General features: G+C 40.2%; 1 protein-coding gene across 1 annotated transcript; it reads left to right on the plus strand.

Moving 5' to 3' along the window:
* Positions 1-1,861: 1,861 nt before the first annotated feature.
* On the plus strand, positions 1,862-20,830 carry FERMT1 (fermitin family member 1). Its single transcript, XM_010574821.1, has 14 exons — positions 1,862-2,105; positions 4,925-5,158; positions 6,706-6,852; positions 7,445-7,658; positions 8,720-8,822; positions 10,423-10,530; positions 11,434-11,565; positions 11,706-11,755; positions 13,928-14,052; positions 15,381-15,487; positions 16,226-16,447; positions 17,118-17,242; positions 19,176-19,317; positions 20,596-20,830. The coding sequence occupies exons 1-14, from the start codon at positions 1,862-1,864 to the stop codon at positions 20,767-20,769; spliced, it is 2,127 nt and encodes a 708-aa protein (XP_010573123.1). The 3' UTR covers positions 20,770-20,830.
* Positions 20,831-24,783: the final 3,953 nt, after the last annotated feature.

Below are 24,783 nucleotides of genomic sequence, written 5' to 3' on the forward strand. Positions count from 1 at the left end.
GAATTTCAGGGCAGACTCCCAGCACTGTTCTAGCAAAACTCCTTGGTAAGGTGATTTTCCCCTAAAGGGATGATTTTGAGCTGGACAGATTGTTTCATTTATATTGTCATTCATTTGGGGGGGGGGATCAATCTAATCTTTAACAGATACAATTTCATTGCCTTTACCTTTGGAATCACTTTTCCTTTTTAGTAGAATTTGTCATTACCACCATATTTCTATTATCCCTTTGATATTGAATTTTATATCAGTAGGATTGACACCAGGCATGGCCTAGGCCCAAAGGAGTTCAAGGAACCAAGTCTACAGATTTTATAAGAACTCCACTGAAACAGTTAGATGACTTTGATTTATGTTGTACTCCATAATACAAATACTGCATGATACATAATTTAACAAAATATCAGAAGTCTTCCTGTTGAAATTCTTAAACCATAAGACATTAAGAAACATGAATAACACCTGAAAATCTGGGGAAGATTAAGCTGTAACAGGCTGGCTGTTCAGGTACAAGAACCTCCTTGCACCTCTGGAAGGGAACATCGGAATTAACATTGTACTGGGCTCTGCCCGGGAGTGGTATCTTTTGGCACTAAAAACCTCTTTTATTATCTAATCAGTAACATAAAGATTTGCTATTATAAATTGGGCAAATAGGTGAACTTAAATTTTCACCCTGTTTCTAGGCATGCTGTATTTAACCTTTAGCTTAATTTTACATTAGTGTAACCTAAGCTAGTCTGATCTTGTCCTGCAGTCAGTCCTAGAAAAGGTCGTTCCTTCTCTCACTCCTCACCTGTGACAACTGTCCTTGATTTTTCTGGTTTTGACCTAACTTTTAGGCTAAAGGTTTTAAATTACTAAATACTTCTTTTTAAAAGAACTACAAGTCTGTTAATGTTGTTACAGTCCCTCTAGCCTTCTTCGTAAACAACTCCTAGTTATTTTTTGTGTTAGAAGCAGTCTGTGTACAGCACCTTTAACAGTCTCTGTCTGTGACTTGGGTTCTCAGGTACTGCTGAAAGTCTGCAATAAATGGAAGTCATCCACTTTATTGCCTAAACTTCAACTGCAAAGGCTGGTTTCTTAGGGTTCAGTTTCACAGGACACTGAGTGCTAATCTGGTATCTTCTCTCATTGGTTAAATATCACAAATCCTTCCTGCAGCATCAGTCACCTTATACCTACAAGCTCATTCTTCAGTAATTAGCAGAACTCTAGTGATGATAACCAAAGCTTCTACTTTGAGCATCTTCTCTGGTTTGGCTTGGCATGATTACTGTTTATCTGTCCTGGCAGGAGCCCAGTGGGATCTCAGACGATTCACCCTGCTGAGACAGGATACATGCCTACATCTCTGTGCAAGAAACTGCAGATACGTGCCTAGATATTGCTGGCAGAGAGCCATTAAAGCTATTTGTCTCACCTTACATCTACTCAAATAGGTAAAATTGCTCTCTGATTTTGGTCCCATGGGACCAAGGTGGCAGAACTCCGAGTGTAAACATTCATTTGCAGCAAAAATTACAGCTGTAAGTGTATAAGTCAATGAAATTCCTTTGTTCACTGGACAGATTGCCAAAACAGATCCCACCCACAACTGCAGGCTTTACAGTGTCCAGACTGACAGATTAGCACTGTATAGTGGGGAAAACCTGGGTAAAACTGGACTATCTCTACCCAACTGGAGACACTTGAGTTGGGGGGGGGGGGTGTCAAATAAAACCAAAAAATCCCACATGCCTATCTTGCAAGAGTAATCACAAGAGCAGAGTCTAGTTCAGAGGTAACAAGATTACATATCTGAAGTTCCAGCCAAGGCTACTGCGAAGTCTTGGCAGCATGGATGTACTTTGAGACTATGGAGAAATGCATTTGTTTCAGAGAGTGGAGGGAAAAAATCCTTTTTGTTTGTTTGTCTTGTTTTTGTAGAGCTTACATAGACCTTTCCAAAATGATTTCCTCAAGTGAATATGGGTCTCACTCCTGGGAGCTCTTGGTGACAGTTGATCATCAACATGAAGAGGTACAAAAGGAATTTTTACTGCGGGTCACAGGGGACCTTCATATTGGAGGAGTGATGCTGAAATTAGTAGAACAAATCAGTGAGTAAAGACCTGTTTAATTTACACAGTGTTATTAAAATAATACACGCAGCTTTCCTTCTACAAAAAGAGGCTCCTGCCATTTTGAAATGGCACTGCCTCACTTCCTTCTTTGTAACGGTACACTGGGCACGTAGGTGCTGCAGACGCAGGGTTTTTATGTGGCCAGAACCCCTCCCTGTCTGTGCCTAAAACCCATATACTATCACAGTGCAAACAAAACTTTGGTTTGTTTTTGTCTTCCAGTTAGACAAATATAATTGGCCTAGACTAATTATTCAACTCCCTTTCCACATAGACTTACAAGTGGCTAGTTTGTGGAGCAATAAAGGTAGCTGATGCCCTATTTATCCACCTGCAGCAGTCAAAGAGATGGGATTAGTTGTTACAAAGGCACTTCAAAAGTTACTGTTTCCTGTGCTATAGTGGCATTCTAGCCAAAACCTGAGCTATGTTATCCATTGCATATGTTCAGTAGGGAACAGCTGTGAAGAGCAGAGACTGGCCGAGTCAAAGATGGGAAATGAAAGGTTAAATGTCCTGTGTACAGTCACAGCAAGTCAGCGCTACAGGCAGTAAGAGAATCTAGGTTTCTTTAACTCAAAGCCATCAAATGGAGCTGTGTCCCAAAATAATCACCTGCACTCTGAGGCTGCAGAGTAATAGATACAGACAAGATAGTATGGTATTTGATTATTATATCAATGCCACAGGCTTTTCATATGCAACTCATTCTTCAAGAATTGGTTTTCTTCCTGGAATTCTTAAATCTAGAAGTCTTCAGTCACCAATGTCACACAGAAAGGCACCTGTCTGCTAGATTAGACTTGCCAAGTGGGAACACCATGAACTTTGTATTACTACGCATTGCTTTAGAAATACAAGATTTGTGGCAACAAAAAAAAATTTCAAAAAAACCTCCATGAAACTTTATTCTTTTTTACATAGCTTGAATTCAGACAAACAAGAAGAGAAAAAGTGAACTATAATAAAACCCTTCAGCAAAATAGCATCAAGAAATTTAAAGTCGGCAGCTTAATAATTTCAGAGTTCTTACTGCCAAGTGAAAGGTTTTGTTCTCAAACACAGATTTTGAAGGGAAAAAAAAGGGAGATATACAAGATATTCTTTCCAAAAGGCTCCCATTCAACAGAAGGACATTTTTACACCAACACCCTTCGTGATGGAAAAGCTCTACTTGGAGATAGTGGTTTTATCAAGGAATCTCTTTTCTAGCATTCAAGCAGGTAGTAAATCTGTGATACATTTCTACCAATGTCTCTGTATACTTACACACACAATTCAGCGAGCACACCAATGATAGCTGGAGTCCTCACTGGGTCAGAAGGCTAATTTTTCACAGTATTTTTATAATTAGTGTGAAAAGCTTTCTATATTAAATAATATTTAAAGCAAATCTGTAACTAAGCAATTTGTGTCAGCAGCTCTCTTGAGACACAATTTTTACCAAGAAACTCCAAAATAGGATAGGCCTCTACCATGTTATAGACATGGTGAGGGATAGTCTCTACGTGGCAGAGCTAATGAGGAGGAACAAGAAAGGATGCAGAAGACTGAAACAACTTGACCAAGATCACACAGAAACTTTACCTGCTACTACACATCATTGGCATCTGGGAAGTCATCTAATCTTGGAATTCCCCATGAAACTGAGAGCAGCAATGCTTTATCTCTTTTCTTATGCATGTGCTTCTCATGCTGATTTAGTCAAGGTTTTGACACCTTCCAGTCAGGATTGCTTACTGCTCAAACATAATCAGAGAAAAGCTCGAAAACTCTTAATGTAAGTCATGAACAAAGTCTTCTATCTGTTCTTGATTCAGCAAGCCTTACTTTATCTGTATGTTTTCGAAGTACAAAATACACAAACATTTTTTACTTAAGCAAAACACAGGCAAGTCCATATTAGTGAAACAAGACAGTCATCTCTTGGCAGCCTTGTCTTCTCTGAGAAGTTTCTGTAGACAACCCTTGCCAGTCCCTGGTCAGTCACACCAGCCTGCCCTCCTGCACAGGCTAATAAAAGATTTAACTGTACCATATTGCATCATGCCCATTCTACCTCCCTTACAAGTTTCTACTTCTCTTACAAGTTTCTCCATCCTGTGTGGTAGAGAAGGTTATCATATTTGTTAGAGAGCTTGTTAACTATTTCCTGATTGTCCCAGGGCTTACTCCCAAAATAATAATTCTTCTCCTTGATTATTTAAAGAATGTTGCCACTGTAAAGTTGTCCTAAGTGGGCTGCACTCAGGTGAACATCCATGTTCGCAGCCACAGAGAAAAGCTGAGAACAGCCCTTAGCTGTTGTCACCAAGGCTTCAAGGGACTCACTGCTGGTTCTTAACACTATAGAGATGAGCCGAGCCGTTCAGTGGTGCTTCCCAGGAGACTGTGGAAGAACTTGTGCCCATCGGGTGCGCACAAGGTTTTGCAGGAGGATTTTCAGCTTGCGCTGTCAAGTTGTGAAGTGGCTACCCTTGTTACTAGTCCATATACCAGCACAATCCAAGCAGCATTGGACCATGTATAGCACCAGATTCAGGAGAAGCACTTTCCCTACAGATATGTGCAAGATTAAGGTAGTGCCACAGTCAGCACCCAGGTTAACTCTTCAGAGAAAACGAAGTTAGTTCCCAGTGACTGCCACAAGTATTCAGCAAATGGGCTCTAGGTCTCAGGAACTGTAGTTGCTGCTTTAATGTAAATAAATTCCCGTTTGCAGAGCACTGTTTCCAAACCAAGTTTTTTGTATATTTGCTTCATAGTTTATTAATAACCATTTTGTATTTTCCTAGAAATATCACAAGATTGGTCAGACTATGCTCTTTGGTGGGAGCAAAAAAAATGTTGGCTTCTGAAAACCCACTGGACACTCGATAAATGCGGGGTGCAGGCAGATGCTAAGCTGTTCTTTACTACTCAGCACAAAATGCTGCGGCTTCGCTTGCCAAACATGAAGACTGTGAGACTGAAAGTTAGCTTCTCTTCTATGGTATTCAAAGCTGTCAGTGACATCTGTAAAATTCTCAGTAAGTAAAGCTAAATCCCCTCTGGCAACTGAGTTGGAGCATTTTATTAGGTGACTTTGTTTTGATGTGAAGTCCTTACTCACAAAACTGTTTAGCTCAAGGATAAATTTGATGGAGTTGACCCAAGATCAAAAGACAGATATTTTTGGGTTTTAGTATCCAGTGCATGTCAGTCGTTCTCAGTTTTGTGATAACTGACGCAAACAGTATCAGAAATGTGTCCCATGAGCTGCAGGAGTACTGGACAGTCAAAGGCCTGTTGACGGTTTTGTAGGGATCCTTGTCCTCCTTGAGCGGGACTCAGTCCTGCTTATTCTACGCCATTGACTAAGAGCTTGAGCTTACCAGTCTCCTACACCAGCCTTCATCATAGGCAATTTTACTGGTGTCAACTGATTTATCACCTATTTTCACTGGCATTAATGATATTCAACTTGCCCTATCGCTTATATGTATTCACTTCAGAAGGAGCACGTTTTAAATATTCAAAACTTTTATATGCGCAAACCTCTTCAGACCAGGGCATACCTAACTACCTCACACAAGCCCATGAATGTGTTGCAGCACTGAGTCCCCAAGTCTCTACTCTTTCCAATAATGGAGCACCTCCAAGTAGAGATGAGGTTTTGGAGCATGCCAGACCTGTGTGCCTGTGATCAACAGGAGTAAGTTGAGTCTCCAAACAGCCTTCAGAATCCCTTAGTTTTAGGGTAAAATGGGGATTAAAATCCTCATTTTAATTTAGATCTTCAAAGCTTAGCCCAGTAACACATTAATCTTCAGAAGGAATTTACCGCCTCATATTGACCACAATGCAGCTTTCAATTTCATCTTCTAGCAGTGGATTGTGAAAGGTATAGTATGTCTTTATTATACTTAACAGCTCTGATAAAATGATGCCACAATTGTTCAACTGACATTTGGCTGAATTAAGTATTTCTACCCACAGTTTTCTTCCAGACTGAGTCAGGACAGGAACCCTGTAACTTTCCTCATGAGTGAATACTGTCAAAAATGTCTTTGCTTACCCCAGGAAAAAAGTGTTTTTCAGAAACAAAGTGCCAGGTTTGCAACTGACAATACGTGTCTGAATCAGTAGTGCATTATGAAATAGTATATAGCCAAGACAGAATCTTGTACGTGAAATATAGTGAATAATAAAAGGCATGAACTTCCAATACAGTGGTTCCATTTCTGTTCCTGCTTATTCATAAGTCAGACATTTCTTTGGTGTTATTATGCTCAAAGGTGATTGCAGAGCCATTAGGGAGAAAGAGTTTTTCCCTGGTGTTCTAAAATACAGTTAGGCTTGCTACAAAAGCAGGCTTAAATCCTGTCAAAACTCACTCTTACAGCCCAAAGTCTTTGGCCTTGTTACTGAATTACTGGATTTTCCACGACTACTGCTTTCAACCTGCTAAAAATAAAATGCAGATTGCAACATGGAGCTTCCCCAAATGCTATTACCAACCATGGGCTTTTTTTGGATATAAACTGCTAAGTTTCAAATGTTTCATCTTGCTTCACTTCCCAAATTGCCATTGTAGATATTAGACGGTCAGAAGAACTCTCTTTGTTGAAGCAATCAGAAGACATACTCAAAAAGAAAAAGAAAAAAGACAAGAACAGCAAAGAACCAGTTACAGAAGATATTTTAAACCTGTGTAATTCTCCAGTGAGTTCTGGATTATCAGGTAATGACAAATCAATATGATTTTCTTCTTCTGACTGAAAGTCAAAAAGAAGAAGAAATTCTTTTTTACACAATTAAAACCAGAGAGACCAGTTTGATGTAGGATGGTAGTCAGAGAGACACAGTTGGCCTGAAACTAGTGGCTTCAAGAAGTTACTGAAATCTCCAATATATCAATATTTTTCTGTTGTCTTTTAAAATGTTTTCCTTTCCATTGATACGAGAAAGGCCATACCAGAAAACAGGTGACCAGCTGCAGCCCTGCACACAGGATGTGCTGCTGGTCTTTGAAAATGTGAGACGAGTCTTAAAATATCCAACAAGTTTGGCAACCTGCAAGGAAAACAAGAAATAAAGGCTTGAGAGTATGTGTTTCCTATCTCCAATACAACTGAGATATCTCACAGAACAAGAAAGAGCACTTCTGTCCCTGAGGTCACTTCACCTGTGAAAGGACAAGGCCTGCTGTCAACAGCAGAGATAGGAGATTGTCTTGAAAGAAAAGGGTTGGTCTTTTATGATGGAAAGTGGTAGACTACCGAAGTCTGAAGGCAGTTTTCCCTGGAATAACACATTATTCTTTTAACTTGCAGGAAGTCCAGGTTTCTACAGTAAAACCATGACACCTGTTTATGATCCCATCAGTGGGACACCATCTTCTTCTACAATTACTTGGTTCAGCGACAGTCCCTTGACTGAGCAGAACTGCAGCATCCTTGCCTTCAGTCATCCCAACTGTTCTCCAGAAACACTAGCGGAGATGTACCAGCCTCGGACTTTAGCTGACAAAGCCAAACTCAATGCAGGGTAAGATGCCTCTCTGAGATCGTTGTGAGCTGGCTTAACAAGGGTAGCATTAATCCACCTTTTTAAGCGTAAAGCAGAATTTGAAAACAAACCCCTGATATATGGCTATATTCATACTTAAAAACATGCTTTGATCTAGGTTTTGTTTCAGAAATACTTACTCTTTTTTTAATCTTTTTTCCTTATACAACTTTCTTGTATTTAATTTAAATTAAATATAATTTAAATTGTAACAAATTTAAATTTAAACAAATTTAAAATTTTGTTTTATAGTGATGAATGATGCAATTGTGCAGGCTCTGGACTAAATTCTGTTGTTAGATGAAGGCAAATGCAGTTTAGCACTGTGGGCACAGCTAAAGGACAGTTTGGATACCAAACTCTAAAGGCTTTAAATTGACAGTAGAAATATACATGTGGATAAATTCAATGAAGCTCTAATGCATTACAAATAGGTGACTTACTGAGTTACGCACAAGCAAACATTGCTTATTGTTCACCATAGAATAATACAGAGCACTAGGGGGTTTAGTGGTGCAAGTGTTTGAGAGAATTGTCTCTCTAGCATTAAAGTGTGGCTTGTCATTTTTAGATCTGTGGAGTGTTTAACAGTGACTTCAATATTTTCGTTGGATTTCACTGGAGAATAGAACTAGCTAGAATTATAAAACAGCAAATACTGAAATGAAAAGCAGGAGTTCTAAATATTACAGGCACACTTTTGCCCTGGCTTAAATGAACCTCCCATTTCTGGAGATCAAGAAGAAAGAATCTTCTTGGCATAGGTCACCCCACAACTAGTTACTGCTCAGTTTCTGGCATCTACTCCTGATGTTTTCAATAATGCTGGAGAAAAATATAAGATTGCAGGTATTGTGTTTATACAATGAAAGTGGGAAATCCATACGAACGTTCCAGCTTCTTGAGCTACATCAATTTTCCCCAGACTTGCAGAAATTAGAGCTATTTGTTCCCACTTTTGTGTTACAATTACATTAGAGCTCTGCAGGTGTGATAGTTTTTCCTGTACAGATGAATCTGTGGGTTCTTTTCTTCCACAGCTGGCTAGATTCATCTCGATCACTTATGGAACAAGGCATTCTGGAGGACGATCAACTTCTTTTACGCTTTAAATATTACACTTTCTTTGATTTGAATCCAAAAGTAAGAGCTTTGTTTTTATTGCTATTCATTGTTTGCCTGCTTTCATGTCAAGAAGCTATAGCACAAGGATACCAGATTTTAGCTAGGATTTGTTACAGGCCCTTCAGAGATCAAATTCAACTTCTTCCCCTCAGCTAAGGCTGCACTTTTCCCCTCTGGACACTGAATCACCATTCCTCACCTGAAATAAGATCTAAAGTATAACGATGAGATCTGACGAGCACCAGAAACAGTATCCAGATTTCCAGAGGAGCTGGCTTGCTTTCTGCCTCTCTTTTAACAAGAAAAACTAAGGGGAAAACTAAACCAACAGTATCCTAAATGCTGTAAAGGTATAAGCCCTGTTTTTGAAAATGGACTTAAAAATTACATTTATGTTCCACTGCCCTTCACTGAGTATTAAGCTCTTCTGGGCTGAAGCCCTCAGAAGCACTCAGACATTTAAATTTGTTTCAATATGACTGGGTGATTAAATACCTTTGGAAAGTTCAGCAACAGTGTTTAAGTCCCATTTGAAACAAGACTTAGTCTTCAAAAATCACTTCAATGTTTTTCTCAGGTTGCCTCTCATTTGCCTTTATTTCCACTGAAAGTCAGTCATGGTGGTTGTGTTAAGCCAGTGTTTTTACGGCTGGGGTGATACATTTAGTGAAATTAAAGCACGATCATTGACCGGCGTAAATCAGCAAGAGTTGAAACATGAATTTTAGAGGATTTGGCCTTCATGTTGTTATTTTCTGTAAATTCTGTAAAACTCTCTCATTTCAGGCATCTCAGATAAACAGAAGGGCACTTTCTAGTTCAGGTTGCATGGTTTGGGGTGAAAAGCCATCCCCACTAAAATTCAAGTACATGTCTCAACTTCAGCAGCCCAAACATTTTCCTTCTCTGCCCCAGCCAGCCATGGAGCCATAGGACGAAATAACACAAAACAGCTTCAGGCAACTTAATAGCTTGCCAGCACTGGGAGAGGTCATGCTCCAAGGTTTACCTTCCCATCACCTACCTTTCACCAGCTCTGGGGCTCAAATATTTTTGTGAGGCACTTCAGCTTAATAACCAAGCAGATAATAAGGAACAATCACTATCCAAAAAATGGATAGTGAATTAAAGCAGTTCACAGCAGGATCTGACAAATGTCAATCCAGTGCAAAGATAGAGCCAGAACCGAAAAAGCCAAGAGCAGAAGAGGGGAAGTAAGGAGTAAGAGTTTCTGTCTTTTGGCAGTAGCAAGCTGTTGACTGTCACGTTCATATCAGCCATGTCACATTATTTTCACTCTCACAGTGTGGTTTCACATTTCAGTTAAACCAGCCCAAGGCCTACTACTACAAAAGGGGATGTCTTAATCTCCCCTTCTGCTTCAGCCAAGGACTCCTGATTAATTCTTGGTTGGATCAGCAAGCCACTGTGACCCTACACACAATCACATGAGCTAGTAGAAGAGAAGGATGGGAACATACAGCAGGGCAGAGGTGGCAGGAGGAAGGAAACAACCTTTATGGCTTCAGCCCAATGTTAATGTTAGATCACCTGCACCTCATCGTGAATCTTCATCCTGATGGTCGTTAATGACCTATGTTGTTCTTTTTTGCTACAGTATGATGCAGTGCGAATAAACCAAATATATGAACAAGCCCGTTGGGCCATCCTGATAGAAGAAATTGACTGCACAGAGGAAGAAATGTTGATCTTCGCTGCACTACAGGCATGTACTTGACCCAAGTTGCAAAACCTGTTTCTTCAGGAGGCAAGCACAAGCTAGGACAAGACTAGGATAGAGCCCAGGCCAATAGCTCTGCTTGGATTGGGGGTCTGCTATTTGAGTGAGAAACAATAAGCAGCATCCTTCAACTAAACCAACTAAATTCAGTAGCAGCTCACCATTATTCAAACTGACACATACCATTACGGAATCATTTACTAACATTATCTAAAGCAAACTGTACCCAGGATGTAACTTTGATACCAGTTAATTCTGAAGGGGATTACTATGAAGTTTTGCTTCCCATACTCACAACCATCCTGTCGCATAGTATTCCTGAAAATTTCTCTAATACATAAATACATACGTTCACAACAGACCGAAAAAAAGCTATAGCACAAAGTGAAGATAGGGAGGCTATGGAGTACATAGAAATTTAACATGACCTAGCGTGGCTTAGTCCCTGACTGTAGGTAATAAGGCACAAATGTTTCTTAATAATAAATTCCTTCCTTTTAAATGTAAATGGAGCTGCCAAAAAATTCACAGCCACACTGCAGAACACCACAGAACCTCGCTGCCAAGTTTCCACCTGATATGGATGGCACTTACAGCTGACAGTACTGGGGATGCAATGTTAGCACTGAGTCAGCCTTACAAAACAGGGACGATTATACAGTGAAGGACTAGAAACACTGGCAATCAAAATAGGAAACTGTTATCAGTAATTGCAGTGGAGATCATAGTGGACATACCTGCTTCCTTGTGAAAAACCCCATGGTTCCATGCTGCAGAACTTTACGCAGCTGTCCAAGACCCAGAAGACCAAATGGCCTATTTTCATATGCTGTGATTGTGTGTTGCTAATTGATATATTAACTACTTGATATTGATGTTTTATTTTAGTATCATGTAAGCAAGTTATCATTATCATCAGAGGCACAAGATTTCACCTGTGAATCAGAAGTAGATGAAGTAGAAGCTGCTCTTTCTAATCTGGAAGTGACACTGGAAGGTGGAAACGCAAGTAACATTTTGGTAGGTCCTTTCGGATCCCAGAATTGCTTTCACTGTGTCAAATGCATTGACTCTGATGAGCCTACCTGGTTCCTGATTTTTTTACAGAGTTTCATTACAAAGTGCATTGTACTAAAATTATTCCTAATTGTTCCTGATAGGAGGACATCACAGACATCCCGAAACTTGCCGATAATCTCAGGCTAGTTAGGTGAGTTATTAAAACTAATAATAAAATATACAAACCAAAAAGCTTAAGCATACAAGAGATCTCTTGAGTTTTTCATTCTAGATCCTACAGTTCTAAATTAACAAATATACCAGATAGATCTAACTAGCCTAATATCATCCTCTTCAAATCTTTCTCTTACTGCTTCTGAGCAAGATTCTCAGCAAATCTTTCTAGCTCTTGGGGTGCTGGGGTAGCTATAATTACACTTATTAAAAGACCAGGCTCTTCATATTTCCTAGTGCTCATCAATCATCAACTCTAAACAAGAGAGTCTACAATTTTGTTTTCAATCACACTTTACTGGTTTTTTCCAATGAAAAACTAGAAAAAACTTTCAGCTCTCCCTGAGAGGAATTTCTGAAAGCAACCCTGAGGATTTATTTATTTTTTTAAACAAAAGAAACAAACAAATTACCCCTTTCTAACCAAACACGGAATCTGTTTTTTTCTAATATCAAAATGAGTTTCTGTGATCCCACTATAATATTTTGATTTATGGGTTATTTAAATGACTGCAGTGACCTCAAGTCTGTAATGCCTTTTATCACGAAACAGTGTTTGTGTTTTAGAAAGATAAAGATTTCTATTGCACAAATATTTATCAGATTCATTCTGTTAACAAATTGTACTTGTAGTCAGTGAACTGAAAATTGCACCTGAAAATTTTTAACTGTTGTTAACTGTTAAGAATTGTTAATTATTAATTTCCAATTTAGGAATTTTATTTGACATTCAAATTACTAAGGTGGCTTAAGATGAAAGGAAATTTAAGCCTTTTAAGTTCTGTCAGTTACTTGCCTCTAACAATGGAGTGTTTATTTTTCCTCAGCAGTACAGCAGTTTGCTTTTAAAAGCATTCAGCAGTTAGTTTTCATCATGAAAGATTTCCTATGTCCATGATAAATCACTTACTAAACCTAAGACATTGTAGAAACTAGGTAAGGTGTAAAATATTTCTTTAAGGGAACAACATTTTGTTACTATAATTATTTGATTAATTGTAAACCTAAATGCAAAGCTCTGCATGTCATACCGCTGACTCTATTCATATAGTGAACTTTTATTCACATTTATTCACAGTAGGCACCACATTAGCACAGTAGTAAATACTGCTTTCAGGTGGGTGACAATATTGTGGAGAATTACAGTATTTTTTTTAAACCAACAAAAAGCTTTCAAAAAAGTTTTCAGCAACTTTTTTTTGGATAGAAAAATAATTTTAGTAGTCTAAAAAAATTATAGTCCCTTATTTTTGAAGAATGTCACTGTATTGGAAAATTAAAAATATTTGCTAGTTTTGAAAATCCAAGGGGTTTTTTTTAATTTAAACATAAAAATCACCATTTTCTAGAAAGGATTCTAAACTAGGATTTCCAGAAAGCCTCTGGAGAAGGCAAGAGTGGGTATAATAAACTACTGTTTTCCAGCTAGCTGTCGACTCTTTGTACCATCATCTTAGGTTTAAAGGGAAGTACTAAACAGACAGTGGAATTTTTTTTTTCTTTTTTCTTCTTTTTAACTTCATTGTTGACCTTTGTAGCTAGTTGTGAAGTATTTCTCTACTAAAGTAATGCTAATACCTCTGGTTTTCCCTCCTGAATTATACTGAACCTGGGATTTCATTTCCCCATCCCTGTTCCACCCCCTGCCACCTGTGGCTTTGTTAGTGTATTCTTAGTAGAATTAATTATGATTTTTATCTCTTATTGAAGAGAGGTGGGGCAGGCACAATGATTATGTCTGACTATTAGTATCTATCAGTTAATTCTCAATTCCAAAGCAGGTATTTTTAAATTTACTCTATGAAAGAAATCAGTTTGCATTAGCAAAGTATTGAAATTAAGTAAGATAATTAAAATGAGGATTTTATCCATCTATATACCTGTGTGAGGAGCTGAAGTAACATTGCCCTAGTGGAAGAAGATGGCTTAAACTATCACCTTTTCTTGGAGTGCTACAGAACCTCTATAAACTTGGGTGCGATGTTGGTTCCAGGTGTTTGCCACCCCCCTCATTGACACAAGTATGAGTAACCCAACTAAAGCCATGTGTATGACCTCAAAGCAATTTGAGATCCACAGTAATATTTGTGAGTGACTTAGCAATTTGTACACTTCCATATAAACAAATGTGATTTTTTTTTCCTTTTAGGCCAAGGAAGCTGTCACTCAAAGCTATCAAGCCATATTGGTTTGTCTTTAAAGACACTTCAGTATCTTATTTTAAAAACAAGGAATCCGCACAAGGAGAACCTATTGAGAAACTAAACCTAAAAGGTAGGAATTTCCTTTTCCTTTCTTTCCTTTTTCTATTGCGCTCGTGAACTGAATAAATCAAGAAATCCCTGCAAGACTCAAGAAGGCAAGCATAGTAGCACTTATTCTTGGAACTTTTTCAGTTATTGAGACTCCTAAGCAGGCAGACCGAATCTGCAGAAGAAGCCTAAACAAAAAGGATTCAATAGCTTAGCCCAAACCAAGATTATCTGGACCTGGCTTTAAAATGCCATGTACTGCTGAATTCACTTAAAGATGAGTCAGATAGAGAATGTGATCTGTGTGACATTTCTATTTCCAAATATTTTTACTCTATGTTAAACAGTAGTACTCACCTCTGTCCTTGGCAAACGCACACTGGTAGTAAAGGATTATGGATGATGCAGTGGGCAAGAATGCCATAGGTTGCATGTATATACTGCTGTGCATGGACAGCTCCAAGACCTTCTTTGGGCCTTGCTCATTTCATGTGTGGGGATTTCCATAGCTACAACTAGCTTTAGGTACTTCTGGAGTAGAAACGCCGGGTGTACACAGGGCAAACACCAGCACCATATATAGCCTCCATCTACATCTACTCCTGCAGGGACATCATTTGTTCAGCGTCAGGGAAACAGTGATGCCCAGGATTCATCCTAGAAGAAACTTTTGAAATAGAAAGAAGATTGACCCCTGTGAACAAATGGCTCTGCATACCTATCTGCATATCCTCAGTAGGTCAGATAAATGCATGGTAAAACTAGCCAGGGTGGCTGGAACCTCACCAAGTAGTCCACAGCCTTGGTGTCCCTTGACACAAAGGGGAACTGTAGGCATCCTCGACTCCAGCTGAATCCAGAAGGCCTGTAACACCACCATCAACATGAAATACCAGGTCCCAGAGTTCTCTGGGATCCCTGAACTGGCCAGCTCCGTTGTAGATGTCACCTACATCCCACTGGCAGTACTAAGTTTCTTCTGCAAATAGAGTCCAGGCTTTCAAGTCACTTAGGGTAAAATTTCCAAAAGTGCCTATCTTATCAGTTCCTCTCTATTTTAAGTGTTGAGTGTTTCCTAAGATCAGGCTGAGGTTTTGAGAGCACTTGCATCCTTTTTCTTCCACATTGACTAATATGCTCTTTCAGCTCAGAGCATTCATCACCCTGGCAAGCCAACCAGGCAGTGAACCAGAACAGAAACCTCTCATTAGGCCTCAGCTTCAAAAGTCTTGGCCCTTGATCTCAAAGAAAAACAACCATTAAGTACTGTTCTTTAATATTAATCAGCACTTAAAGTTAGTGATGTAGTAATTAAATAAATTCATTTATTTCTGATTCTCTGTGATCTAGGATGTGAAGTTGTACCAGATGTAAATGTTGCAGCAAAGAAGTTTGGAATCAAATTACTAATTCCTGTTGCTGATGGCATGAATGAAGTATATTTAAGGTGTGATAATGTGAGTAATCAGACAAGGGAAAGCTTGTATTCCAGACTGATTGGCAGACTGTCTATAAGACCCATTGCCCTGTTCTAGAATTTGTATAGAAAAATAAGGATGCTGCAGAGACTTTATTATCTACGTTTAGTAAAATTTAAGAATGATGTGGTGTTCTAACAAATACTTAATGGTTGAGGGGATAAAAGGACAATAATTCTGTGTTTATCATCAGTTTCCAAGTAAAGCTGCTGGAAAGAAAAAAAGAACAAACAATCAAAAAAGTAAAAACAGGTTACAGTATTTTGTTCCAGTGGTTTCAGAGGACTAAGGTTTGGCCTTTGTTCTCTTCTTTTTTCTTAATTAGAACTCTCGCCATTCAGATGAGGGTAGCGTGACAAGGATCTCACATGAGTGTTCAATTTCAGTTTATTTCATTTGTATTGAAAAGTATCAATCCAAACTGTGTAAAAATGTTCTTTAGGTGGAAAATAGTCATGCAATAAAATTTCCAAAAGACTCTATTCCAAAGTACTGGATTTCTTTGAAAATTTAAAACCTAACTATTCTGCAAAGGCAGTCCTGTAGGTGGAACTAGCCCAATCAGTGAAGAACAATAGTACTATAGTAATTACACATCCACACAAATTAAGCGGAATAACTCCAGAGTGGTTTTATCGTGCAGTGAAAGGTGCATGAGCAGTAACAATCTTCATAAATAGTTTGTCCAAAAACATCAAACAATTGTCTTTGTTGCAGGAGAATCAATATGCTCGGTGGATGGCTGCTTGCGTTTTAGCCTCAAAAGGCAAAACAATGGCCGATAGCTCTTATCATCCTGAGGTCCACAAGATCCTTTCATTTCTAAAGATGAAGAACTGGACCATGTCTCCCCAGGCTGTCTCTGATCCAGAAAGCATAGATATGAAACCAGAATGCTTCGTCTCACTACGTTATACCAAAAAATACAAGTCTAAGCAGGTATCCTGAGCTTGATGGTTGGGTATGGGTGGTTCCAATGATTGCTTAGGGGTGAGGCTGGATCGAAGCAGCATTTGGAAACCATACAGTAGAATCATCTTGCAGTACTCATTTGTCCCTTTGCAAGAGGCCTTTTCTTTAAACTGAACACAGGGGCAGGTCTCTCAGCACTTCTTCCGAGTACTCCTACATCCACACCGCCTCCTAAGTCACTCATCATGTTCTCCTGATGATAACACTGTCCCTGAAAGTCTCTTCAGAGTAATAAAGGAAGGTTTTTAAGGACAGGAAGTTACTGTCTGCATCTTAAACAACAGTGTCTTCCTGTCCTCTTGGCCTGGGTGCCTCTCTTTCCTCTCCACCTAATTCCTTGTCCACTGCTTTTGCTGCAAAAGAGTTCAGCCCACCCATCCTCAGGACACAGTCTCCAGAGCAGTATACTGGAGCTCGACCCAGTGCAGCACAAACCTGGACCTGAGACCTTGCAGTACTGTTCTGCCCTTGTAGCTCAGGATCTGTCCCCAAGTGCTCTCTGCAGTACATCTGCATCAACAGTGATGGCTAAGTGTCTGAATGTGGCATCAGAGCTAATGATGTTTGATTTAGTGAAAGCAAGGGTATTTTTGTTCTCCAGTCAACTGAAACGTTTTTATCTTCTTGTGTTTCTCAGTTGGCTGCTCGTATTCTGGAAGCCCACCAAAACGTATCCCAGATGACGCTAGTGGAGGCCAAGCTGCGTTTTATTCAAGCATGGCAGTCCCTCCCCGAGTTTGGCTTATCCTACTACATTGTAAGGTAATCACACTGTTACAGCAATGTCAAGCTGCCATAACATGTTCACACTCAGTGAGTTGCAGGAAGTTCTTTGACTCCCTGTTATGGAAACACTCTCTATTTTTTCCCCCACAGACCTTTTTTAATTCGAGTAAATTCCATACTGCTGTTTTTTTCTATAGCAGTAGCACTCAGTAGCTCCACTTCTGGAGTGAGACTCTCCATTTTGTCTGCCTTCATACAGACCTGTTGGGTTTTGCCTGAAGTAACATATCACTAGGATTAAACCCTTATTGACATAAACTCACTAAAATGTAAAAAATCCATGTCTTGTTGGTGTTCTCAGGTTCGCAGTATATTTGTTCATTCCAACTCTTGCTCGCTGGATTGATCAGATTTTACAATCAGATTTTTTTGATCAGATTTTATGATAAATTGGATCAGACTTTGTGATAAAAAGCTTTTTGCTGAGCATAATTTCTTCAGCATTTCATTAAGAAACAGCAAACACGATCCCTTTTTTAGGTGAATCTGGAAGAGCAGTAAGCACAAGAAAGGTCCTGTTGTGTTCACAGCAGTTTCCCTGGACACTTACCTTGAATATGGCAGGGTTCCGACGTGCATTCTTTCTTCTTGACAAAACACCAAAAAACTGAAAAGTACTGACACAACCATACTTGGAGGCATCTTCCTTAATTTGTGCTTAACACCTCTTCCAGGGCTACTTAGGAATCATCTGTGGTGTAAATTGAACCAGCTGGGAACCATTCTCGGGCACAGACTCCAGCTGGCGTAGAACAGCCCACATCTGTACTATTAAACTCTCTGACTTCCCAAAACCCAGTAGCCTCATATGAACTACCAGATCATGCTGGTCCTTGGATGCTCCAGCTCCTGAGCTGTACCTGGGAGTCATCTGAGAGAGCACTGCTTGGTTGCTGCCAGAATTCTGCCTGGGACTCTTCTAGCAATTGAACAGAATACAAGTTCAGTGCCCAGGAATGTTCCCTGTCACTAATTTACTAACAAAAATATAGATGTTTTGCCCTATCCGTCAGCACTAATTCTGTTAAACAAACAAAGCCGACACCTAAACTGCATTTTGTAGCATGAGCAAAACACCTTGTGGCAATTTTCTACAAACTGATGAGCAGTATCTCAGTCGGGGCATTAAGTAAGGCACAAATTTGGTCCAGGTCACATTCTTTCCCGAAGGGCCAGCTGCATCTAAGGAGAGAAGGTTCAGCAACAGGATCAAAAATATTGGAAATATTAACAGCAGACAGATGAGATTTCTTCTACCTTTCAGCATGAAGGTAGAGGAAGGTGGTTTCTTTACCAGAGTAATCTTTTCCTAGCTATTTCCAACTCAGAAATTTCTGTCCCCTGAAAGTTCTGATGCTTTTATATTTATTTTTCATCTCTAATCAGAAGTTGAAATGTTAAAATGGCTGAATATTTTTGTAATGTGATTTATATTCAGAAACATGCATATATCACTAACAGTTGTTTCACTAAGTTAATAGCAATACATAATATAAAATATTAAATATATTTTGATATGCTTATATAATTTAGGTGAATATAACTAAAAGAACATGTTTCAACATCAGTGAAATGAAGCAAGGAAAATTATTGTTGACACTTTCCCAGTAAAAATATAATCAAATTCATGCATTTTGGCAGAACAGTCATTTTTAGCAGAAGACAATGAATTGGAAAGATTTCAGCCAGATCTACCTGCTTGATTCTTTTACATCTTATACCATGGTTCACCAGCCTACATTTTTGCTCTATAACAAATACAGTTCTAAAGAAGGGTCCAAGCTCTCCTCAATCCCAGGCTGTTGTGACTTCTCCCACATTTTCTGCACTTTCAGGGGAGGGCAGGTGAAACATTTCTCTAGAAATTATTGCAAACCAGATCTGCTCAAAGGTTTGGGGTTTTTTTCAGGTTTAAAGGAAGCAAAAAGGATGATGTGCTTGGGGTGTCCTATAACAGGCTGATACGAATAGATATAGCCACAGGAGATCCTATCACAACATGGAGGTTCTCCAACATGAAGCAGTGGAATGTGAACTGGGAAATACGCCAGGTAAAACTGGAACGGCTCTCTGCATTCAGTCATTACATTTCAGACACTGGAGGATGCTTTCAGAAAATCTTTTCAAGCCTCAGAGCAAAAAGATTTTGAATGTGTTGTGACATGTTATTAAATAAGCTGTCTAAAATTTTTCTTAATGGAGTCAGTAGTCAAAATTCAGAAAGGAAAATATCTCCAGTTTAAAAGGTTCCTACCAAGCTTATTCTTTATAAGTTGCCCTTGATTTTGATGGGGTGAAATACTCAAAGGTAAATTCCAACCCATTATGTTTACTGCTCTGTCACAGTAAAAATCCCATTTTAACTCTCTGTATAGTGTAGCTCATGCACCATCCTCCAAATTGTGGTGATTCAGTGTCTATTAGAGACTGAGGATACAGGAACCCAGTTTGTCTTTCAAATCCCAAACTGAGATTGCAAGGCCAGGGTGCAAGCTCCTCTGTGTCAGTATGCGGTCTTGAGAAAGAAGTTCCGTTGTGTGATTTACACCAGGATGCTCCTGACCCTGATGAAGGCTGCTCAGGGCAGCCAGCTGTTGCCCAGCAGTCCACTGGAGAGTTTGGGTTTGAAAGCTTGAAGCCAGCTCTGTAAATTGTAGATTTCTGGGGTGGAATTAGCGTGACCTGATGTAAATTCAAGCAGCCTGGAAACTGCTTCTGCTTATACAGTTTTCCACATCCACCTGCAGGAGCCAGGAGAGATCAGATACAATCCCTAATACTCTCCTGCAGTACTTCCTTTGCCAGAGCCTGTAATGCTGGGGCAAGCTGTTGGGCTTGCTTTAAATCCCTCCCAAAAAAGGCAGAATCCACAGTTAGCAATTAACCCCAGTTTGCTGGGTTTCAGAACTGACAGTAGCTGGAAATAAAAACCTGGCCCCCAAAAGCAGATTTAAGGTTAGCACGTAACAATGAAGAGTATTAAACATTATTGGTTAAGCATACAAAGAGTCGGGAGTGACATTCCTGCTCTTCTCAGTGTTCACTTTATACACCATTAGAAAAACTAGTTAAAAGCATGTTTTTGTTGCCTGTCTAAACAAGCAACAAGATTTTGACCACAAGAGGGCCCTGCCGTAGTAGAAAATTAAGAAAGAGGCAGCCAAACACTCAACATCCTGCAGATCCAGAAATCTTTACAGCTCTTGCTCAGCAGAGACAGGTACTGCTTTATCACAGCATTTGGGGTCCAGCTGTGCTCTCCCGCTTGCTCTTTTTCCCCAGATGCAGCCTATCTCTGTTTCTGATTTTGCCGTATGTGTTTTCTTTAGGTTGCAATCGAGTTTGATCAGAATGTATCTATCGCTTTCACGTGTCTGAGCGCAGACTGCAAAATCATCCATGAGTATATTGGGGGCTACATCTTCTTGTCCACCCGCTCCAAGGACCAGAATGAAACACTGGACGAAGATCTGTTCCATAAATTAACTGGAGGTCAAGAATGAGGTGAAGTACTCTCTTCCCTCTGCCTGCTTCTCCCTACAGCTAAGAAGACCAGAGATTAAACAAAAATCTCTCTGATAACTGCTAACAAATGTTGTACATGTCAATCCATCTTGTAATATTACTGGACTATTTACAGGTTTTGTGAAATATTGAAGCCAAGGTCACTGGATGCAGTATGGCAACTCCATCATCAACATTAGGAAAATTAAATGGTCTTTATTTCCCTTTTGTACAGCCAGAAGTTTTTTAATAAACAGTGTCTAGCCACTGGGTATTTCTGAATCTAGTATTTTTAATTACAACAATCTGTTTAAGCATCCAGAACAAGTAACTTGAGGATACTGTACAGCAAATTTTTTATCTGTTACAGCTGTGCAACTCCCACTGTTGAACTGGCCATTGTTAGAAAGGCCAGCATTTAGCAGAACTAAAGCTGAATAAATATGTATTTCAAAGCTACATTACTTGTCTAACACTTGCACTGGGAACAGAAAACATTCCATCAGTGTTTCAAAGTCCTACAGACTGAGCTATCACAACCCAAGTAGGGATTACACAACTGTTCAAAAATGGAGCACCTGTGTCTACCTTCATCCACATAAGCAGTTCCCTTAAAGCCAGAGAAGCTACCAGACACCTAAAACAAAGCATTAATCTTGGCAAAACTGGATTCAAAACATTGATCTTTTGAGGAACTTTGTTAATTACCAGGTTGAAAAAAATGCTTTAGGTACTATTTTAAATTATTTGCTTGTTAAAAAGGCCTCTGAGTGTAGGCTTTTGTATTTCCTGTCTGTTACTCTGTTTCACTGTGACATCTAACGAAACTAAACTGAACTTGTTCATGAATGAGGAGCTGAAACGCCTGTAGAAATTATCTTACTCGTGTATGTAATACAGAATACAAACAGATTACTCGGTGATACTGTGCCTGAGGAACAGACCAGCTTTGCCTGCTGGAGGGAGCCACACATACCCACCAAGTTGAAAGAAATTTGGTTCTACCCTGCAATGTGTAGTGATTGGTAAGGCAAGGAGAGAATGAAGCTAGGAGGATTCCTGAAACTGCTGGACAAACCAAAACTGGTTTCACATATCTGAAGAAATACAATGGACAGGTGTTGTCATATCACCAAAAGATGTTGCAGAAATTACTGCCTAATTCATAAATGTCACTGGGACTGGATAGCCCTGATTTTTCTGTCATGTCCTCTGCTTTTCTCCAGTGCCTGCCAGTAGGCTGCAGTGGAATCACTCCCAATTTGTGCCATTGTAAACAAACTATAGCTTTACATTTTGCAAAAGAAAGAGCCAATACAGCCTGCTTCCCAGTCCTCTGTATTTCCCTCTCCTCAGCACTTTTTACACAGGGGCTGAGGGACCATCCAGTTTTTCTTCAGTCTGAGAAACGCCTATAAGAGATAGTCCAAGTTCAAACACTTGCAATATTTAAAACCTGCCCAAGGGTGCCATGGGAGAGCTGGATGCATATCTTAGTGCCAGCACTTCTTCCACACACAGCCTTCTTCCAGACTCAGCCTCCACCTAGACTTTGCAGTCAGGATCGTGACCATGCCTACATTAGAGCCCCTCATTCGGCAATGACAAGACTCCCATAAATTGTTCAGCGGGAAGCCCAGCCCCATGCTTGCCACTCTTGGAGCAGAGCTTGTCACACAACTGTTGCAAGGAAGCCCTGTAGTTGCCATCTGTTGTCTGATAATAATCTGAACACAGGAATGCAAAGATACAGAAACTTTTAATGTAGTTCTCATTAGCAGAGTGTGTGGCTCATTTTACTGCTAAACAAACATGCCTACTTGCAGTCCAAGTTGTCTGGACTGGGATTTCAGAGAAACTATCAAATATTTCCATTTTCTTTCCTGCCCCTCCCTCAATCTCACTCCATGTGTCACAGTCTTTCAAGTAAAGACTTCCTGCTGCTCTGCAAGGAAGAGCTCTGCCAGCTCATCCTGGCTGGCTGTAAGCCCCACCCTTTGTCATTTTAGCTTTAAGGGAATGATCCCTTGCTGCTGTCCTCTCTCCACATATTTTTTAGATCATTAGCTGTCTTTTCTCCGTGCTCTACTCACCTTGCAAGGCTTTTCCATGATAGGTAAGGAACACTTAGGAAAGAAATCTGGTTTTATCCAGCTGCTTTCAGCGCTGCATGTGACTGTAGCTCCGCTTCCTACAAGCAGTCCCTGGAGAGGTCGGAACGGGAAGGCACGACCCAGGGCACTCCTGCACCTCCATAATTCCAGGCTGGATAGGGTTGGCAGCTTAAGGGGAGGCCTGCACCAGCCTGCTCTGCCTGGCACCTGCACCAGCCCAGCTAAGGGCCAGCCACAGCATCTCAAGTCATCTTTCATCCCACCCGGCGTCACCCAGCATGTCCCAGCCAGATTCCAGACGTTCCCCTTAATGCGCATGAGGTACCACACCCTCCCTTACTCATGCGATAGCCTGATTAGACTTGGCTTTCGCTTGTTTGTACCACCTGGTTTATACATAGGGTTAAAGACCATAGGCTCCGGTCTGTAGCAACCATGTTACTAATTACACAGTGCCAGATGTGTGAGATGTTTTAGAGAGAGTGAAAGCAGGACAAGGGCGTCTGCCCTGAAATTTCACAATGCAGAGACAAAATCCTGGACAGGAATGTTGTTCAGATGATAACAAAAACCTTTAGGAAACTAATACCTCGGTTTAGCTGCAACCCTATTCTGTCCATCGTGCTTAATTAAACCAAAGTCAGGTCAGGGTAAAACACTACCCATGTCAGATGGCTGCTGTCTGTTCTTACTAACAACAAATTCCGTAGGGGATTTCACCGCTGCCTTCAGCATGCGTTACTGCAGCGGACAACACACCCCCCGCATAGTTTTCTGAAAATTCACGCTAAATAATCCTGTTCTTGCATTCTCTCCCTGTTCTCTGTAGGAAAATGTCTTGCTTGTGCTTGCTCTGTGGACTGACCTGCAAAATACTTCTTTTCTTTTGTTGGCTTTAAAAGCCATTCTCCAGATTTTTTCAGGATATTTTCATCCTTAACCATCACTTGGATCACGGCCAGTGAGAAACATTGATCTCTTAAACTTTACAGCCTGGTACCATCCTCACCTTCTCCTGCTCTCCCCATGCTTCTGCTTATCTTGGTGTCACTAAGGAATGCAGGGCTCATCCCTAGCATTCCTGCAGGCAGAGGGGTTTTGTGCAGCACTGAATCAGCCCCGGGGAGGGGGTGTCTGGTTCAGCTCTTTGTGCATCATCCATGTGAAAAGGCTGACAAAAACGCCTGCCTTTACTAAACGTTCCCCCAGGTTGCCACTGAAACTCTTAGAAAAGTAGCAAAAAAGAGAGGAATAAACTGAAGAAACACAGCTACATGAGAACAGGCGAAAGTGACTCACAAAGGGGAAATCTCTGCCTGCTGCTACCAGATGATTTCAAAGAAACTGGTGAGAGAGCACTGGTGTCTGCCCTGGGAAACTTCACCAGCAGCTGGGCAGCTGTTTGAGATGTAGTACCATAGCAGTAAAGTTCCAGATGATTAGAGTTTGCAGCTAGGCAAAGAGCTGGGAAAATACAAAGCCTGCTTCAAAAACTAGGCATCCAAAAAGCAGAGACAAAGGTGGAAGATAGAAATAACAAAAGCTCATTTTCCAAAGGTGTTCTGCTTCTTTCAAGAGGTTCGTATCACTCAGAAATCAAGGCCTCTGGGCAAAGACTCCACCTCCCTTCCACCTTCACTGAAATGAGTGGCCCACTTGCTGGGCCGCTTTTCCAGTCTTACAAGGCTGCTTGTCTCAGCCTCCAAAATGAAGTCAGTAAGGTTGAACACATTAAAAGCAAGGCAGCATTTGGCTCACCAGGTTTCATGGAGTAATTTTATAAGAGATTAAAAACAATAAAATAACCAATGAAAATTCACTGTCTGTAAATACTGAGTTAAGGGCAGCAAACAGAACACAGGTACTTAATTGCCCAAGGCAAAGCGAGGCCAACTCCCT

Source organism: Haliaeetus leucocephalus, unplaced genomic scaffold (assembly GCF_000737465.1).
Source record: "Haliaeetus leucocephalus isolate CR32 unplaced genomic scaffold, Haliaeetus_leucocephalus-4.0 Scaffold450, whole genome shotgun sequence".
Taxonomy (NCBI): domain Eukaryota; kingdom Metazoa; phylum Chordata; class Aves; order Accipitriformes; family Accipitridae; genus Haliaeetus; species Haliaeetus leucocephalus.